Here is a 5,114-nt window from a genome sequence, read left to right as displayed (position 1 = left end):
TTAACGTCTTTTGTTTTGATTAAGATTGAAAACGGAACGACTGGAGAATTTGCAAAACTTGTAAATTCGATGGATGAATGATTGTGTCCGTGTAACGTGTCCACACAAGCAAACGCATTTTTACCACCATTCATAAAATATCCTCACACTGATTCTTGTAGCACAATTGTGACAGAAAAATGTTTCTGTATCCATAAAGTTAAAAACAATTTTATTTTACATTTTAAGTTTTCAATATGCGTATAAAATACATATTTTAATTGTTAAAACTCAATTTCAATCAACTCGTCATTCGAAAAACTGGATTCTTTATTAGGACAACATAAGGATAAAAAGAATTTTTGCATTTATATTTCTCGACACACAATGTTTAAGAATAAAAATTACTGTTCTAATGATCAACTGTTCAAAAGCCTTGGATAGGCAGTGATAAAAATCTTTTTTAACAAACCTTGTAATAGTTCAGCTCTGTGTTCTCTCTCTCTCACTCACATACACACAAACACATTGTTGGAAGCACGCGGAACGCTGAAGGTGTTCAGTGAGCCGACAAATAATAATTATATTCTTATCGACACACTAACAGTCTTGTATTGTGTACCCTACACCCTCGTGCTCTGAGCGTATCTGTTTGGATCCTTTCTCTTGCTCCGTGTTGATGTTGCTCTCTGGAAACAAACAAGAGACTGTTTACACAAAGCACTTTACCCTTACTTTTGCCAAAATTGGCACAAAAACTAAAGTAATCTGGATGGCACACAAGTCTCAGACAAATTTCACACTAAATGAAGAACAGAAGGATTATCACACCATTACCTGCACAGGTGATCCCACTTGATTAGCGACTGTTGGCTTCTGTATTCGGAACTGTAACAAAATCCAATTTGAGTTGAATCACATTTTTTGTTTCGTTTTTCTAATTCACTGTAAGCACATATACTGCACATATACTATACTTTGACATTTTCGGCTCAATAATACAGATCTTTAAAGAAAAGCGTTCTGTCTCAACCCATGAAATGTACCCGGGCACCTTCTAACAAAAAAATGTAACTCGCGTTCTTTTCAGTTTTTAAATCACCAACGCATGGTCAGTTTTGGTTTAAAGAAATCGTGAAAGGTCTGAAGCTGATTATATAAATTCACGTTGAATTAATGATACTGCAAGAGATTGTTTCAGACCTACCTCCTCGGAAGTGTTTCGGTAAAGACGTCCCACGAAAATCTGCCTGGTAGGAAGGTCGGCTTCTCCGGATGCCACTGCAGGCGGAATCAGATTTGTGAAGATGGTTCGCTTCGCCCGGACTTGTGGCCATTTCAACTGACAAAAAGAAGACACTCAATGGCACATCTTTGAAAGTCAGGAAAACTGCGTAGCGCGCACAGGCGTGTTTGTAGTTGTAGGTAGGACATTACTTAGTGGCAGCTACAAAAACTACTCAACTGTCAAATCACAGAAATCGACCAACAAACAGACCATTAAGCATTAAATTAAAATTAATTAATTAATCTGCTTTGAAATCAAATCTGGACGCACATTTGTCTTCGTTATGCCTGTGCGTGACGGTCATCAACATCATCTTCATCATCATCATCATCATCATCATCATCATCGTCACCACCACCACCACCATCATTATCTTCCTGTTATCAAGACGTACTGTTGGGAGTCGGGCCTTTGTAAAATCTCAGGTAACTGTCTCTTGGCCCCTGGAACCTCCAGCCAATGGTGTCCGTGCTGGCCTCGCTCGTCTCAGTGGCGGTTGAGGTGACGTCATGAGTGTGCAGCTGCCAGTTTCTGACGTAAGGCGAGCTGCCTTTGCCTGCGCCCTCTTCTGGCTTGACGTAGAAGCTGCCAGAAGTCAAGGGAGAAAAGAAAGACGCTTGCTTGCCAAACGCTTCACTTAACCTAGAACTGCAAGAAACGATGAACTGTTATGCTCATGAGCACGGTGATGATAGAAGTGCCGTTGACTGTCAGCATCGTCTTGTTAACAACTTTTAGGACATGTAGAAAGCTTAGTAGGTGTCTCTGTCAATGGAAAATTAATTGTTTTGCCTAAAAGAAAAAAAATACACATAACCTTTGCTGAGTACATAGGTTGGTTTTTTTTTAAGTTGTACACCTCGGTTTATATGAGTGATTCTGCCCTCCCCTTAAGAACGGTCTGACTGAAGACTCACCGGTCCCGCTCAACGTGGCTGAGGCTGGATGCCTCTCGTTGTCGCTTTTTCCTGACGAAAGTGAGGTAAATGATCAAGACGACAAGAAGTGCAACCACAGGCAAGGTGATGCCCAGCGCCAAGGCCCAGAATAATCGACACTTGGCTGTCGTCTGCGTCGCGAGGCCTGCACACCATACAGACAAAAACAGCGATGTCCTCGTCTCATGTTCTCGGCTTCTTTGCTAAGATGTCAGGTTATATTAAGATTTGCAACAGGGAAATCGCTCAAAATTTCAGCTACAGGCTCTTGAGTTCCTGGGAGAAGGCCAAGGCCTGCCTCTCGATTGAGGTTGAAGATAAGCAATATGATGGTGAATACATCACTGTAATTTTATTTTGAATGGAAAAAAATTGAGAACTATAATTTACAATTAATTTTCAACCATGTGTAATTCATTATTTATGATTTATAAAATAATACGCAGGAAAGAATGGGAAATGAAGAAATTTTCTTTCGTAGTTTCATGTTTGGTGAACCTTCCTTAAATCCCCTCACTCGCACACATACACACGCACGCGCACGCGAAAACACACACACAGATGTTGAATGTGTGACAAGCTTCAAAAAATTTTGCGTGACGATAAAACAAATAAGCCAAATATAGTCACAAAAGGTTTGTCCAGTTAATGAAGACCCTTTAATCAGGTTGATTAGTAGCCTTATAGTTAACGTTTTTGAAAAGACCTTGCGTCACGGGTGAACGTTGTACTTGTGGTCGTTGACAGAATCCACAAACATTCGGTAAACACTTATATTGGTAAACTGACTCAGTTTCAGTAACTGTTATTCTTAAGTTTTTAAAAAAACTACGATTCTTACACACACACATAGAAGTTTCTGTTCCTTGTGCAGACATCTTGGCACACTTGACATGTCACGGCACTGGCAGCATCTGCGGTACAGATGTCACCTGCTCATGAAAACTCAAGCAAATTCTAAGAAGTAGGTATTGTGGGGTGTGGAAGGTTGTATAAATAATACAAGATAATTTCTCTTTCAAAGAGCAAAAACCACTGCAACAGATGAATCGAATTTAGACTTGATAGCATGAATCGTTGGAAGGTTCGTTGGCATCCATGATCAAAGCTTAATAAACCTCTTTAATGATGACATTTCTAGTATCATTTTGGATGTGTTTTAACCCTTTCTTCCCTTCTCCCCTCACCCCAAAAAAAACCAGTAAAGCTGTGGAAAGATGTGGTGATTGTCGAGTAATGGAGTGCAGGGTGCGTTTGAATAAATATATACAGATACATAAACTGGCGCTGGACGTTCTCCAACAGGTTGCTCGTTCATAGTCGTTTGCCAAAACCTTTATTTAAGTACTTATTGCAGAAAAACCAAACCACTGGCCACACATCGAACACCTGATGCAGTGTAGTTGCTGATTTCTCTGTGAGTGCTGGCGAGCGTGGGACCTGCCAGAAGGACATTGTAGCCATCCAGCCACACAGACCCAGCCTGGTCCGTGGACTCCAGCGCCGCGTACACAGCCTGGCGAGCTGCATCCCTGGACACAGCATCCTTCACTGTGTACTCAGCTGTGTAGAACACCAATGTGCTGCCTGGTCTGGAGGCGATAACAGATAAGTACGTGGAAATAGAGAGTCACTTGGCTTTTTTTTTTTCATTAAACATGCTGATGAAAATTTGTTGAGGGGGTTGTGGGGGTGTGGATTGTACAGAAACGTAACTTCAAGGGACATTCTAAATACAACGACATATTGTTCTCATTTTACTGTACATCATTTGAGAAAAAATATATACAGTTAAACTGTAAACATGCACGCATGCACTCCACTCGTAGTAAGAACACTTTTTGGAGAACCTCTTTTTCTCCCTCCCTCAATCACATTGAACAAAACAAAGACAAGACTGAACAACACACCTCATGTCAGTAATGGTTATGTTTCTGATGTCTCCAGTTCCTTGCAAGATGTTTGTAATCTGCAAAATATGAAGGTCTTCGTAAAAACACGCTTCATTTTGGTGAATTTAAAGAGGTAGACTCGTGATTTTCTCGTGGGAGGTGGACGAGTTGAAGTGATAAGATACTTCACTTATTCAACATCATATTTTCTGTAAGGGCATCAATGTCCAGTCCATTTTCTCTCCCTCAGTGCTTGACCTCTCCTAACCTTTGCGGTGTCAAGTATCTAAAGCTGGGGAGAACATGCCCTTGACCATGGACACTCGTTTATCCTCTTTCCCTTTACATATAATTCTGTTTCAACTCTGCAGGAAGACAGCATCACTCACTAAGATCAAACGAGGGACTAAAGCTTCAGCATAGTTTCAAAACAGTAAAATCACCAAGTGTGAAAAACGTGCGAGAAAAATTACAACATCGTCTACTCGACCAAAGCAAATATCATTCATTGTGCATTTTTATATAAACTTATATATATATACTTCTGTTGCTCTAGTATATTTGTAAGTATTTCTATGTTTACTATATTTACCTTTCCAGCTTTATTCGAAAAACAGACTTCCTAAGCTTGATCTTTCACAAGAAACAATTACACGACTAACTTACTACTTACTGCTGTAATGAGGACAGCAGACAGATGTAAGAACTCCTGAGATTTGTTATCGGCGAACGTTGGCTTGAACTTCACATCGAGAGACATGGCGACAAAAACCTTCAGCTCAAGCGGCGCAGACTCGGAGTGCGTGGCTCCTACCCCCGTGGTATCTAAAAATAGCTCAGAGCTGGTTGACAAGACTTGTGAGGACATCCCTGACGAAGATGTATCGTCACTGACGTCATCTTCTTGAACCGTTGTCTGACGCGTGTCCGGTAGTGTTAGAAATTCTGCGAGGTTGGTTGAGTCGGGGAACTCTCTTCACCAGGTGAGGTTTCCAGAACTCTCATCGTCGGTGTCGA

General features: G+C 40.8%; 1 protein-coding gene across 1 annotated transcript; it reads right to left on the bottom strand.

Moving 5' to 3' along the window:
- Positions 1-192: 192 nt before the first annotated feature.
- On the bottom strand, positions 193-5,077 carry LOC112558000. Its single transcript, XM_025228177.1, has 9 exons — positions 4,771-5,077; positions 4,116-4,174; positions 3,595-3,797; positions 3,047-3,119; positions 2,185-2,403; positions 1,662-1,915; positions 1,187-1,321; positions 817-867; positions 193-668 (listed from the first exon to the last, which is right to left on the bottom strand). The coding sequence occupies exons 1-8, from the start codon at positions 4,963-4,965 to the stop codon at positions 839-841; spliced, it is 1,167 nt and encodes a 388-aa protein (XP_025083962.1). The 5' UTR covers positions 4,966-5,077; the 3' UTR covers positions 193-668; positions 817-838.
- Positions 5,078-5,114: the final 37 nt, after the last annotated feature.

The sequence above is a fragment of the Pomacea canaliculata genome, linkage group LG2 (assembly GCF_003073045.1).
Source record: "Pomacea canaliculata isolate SZHN2017 linkage group LG2, ASM307304v1, whole genome shotgun sequence".
NCBI classification, from domain to species: domain Eukaryota; kingdom Metazoa; phylum Mollusca; class Gastropoda; order Architaenioglossa; family Ampullariidae; genus Pomacea; species Pomacea canaliculata.
Note: the sequence above shows the minus strand (reverse complement) of the source record. Positions and strands in the feature narration are given on the sequence as shown.

Bases quoted from the DNA above. Each gene is read 5' to 3' on its own strand.
- LOC112558000 (XM_025228177.1), bottom strand. From the start codon at position 4,965: ATGTCCTCACAAGTCTTGTCAACCAGCTCTGAGCTATTTTTAGATACC. The intron at 4,175-4,770 runs GTAAGTAGTAAG...CATATTTTGCAG, and splicing joins CTGCTGTCCTCATTACAGCA to ATTACAAACATCTTGCAAGG. The intron at 868-1,186 runs GTAGGTCTGAAA...ATTTTGTTACAG, and splicing joins ACCGAAACACTTCCGAGGAG to TTCCGAATACAGAAGCCAAC.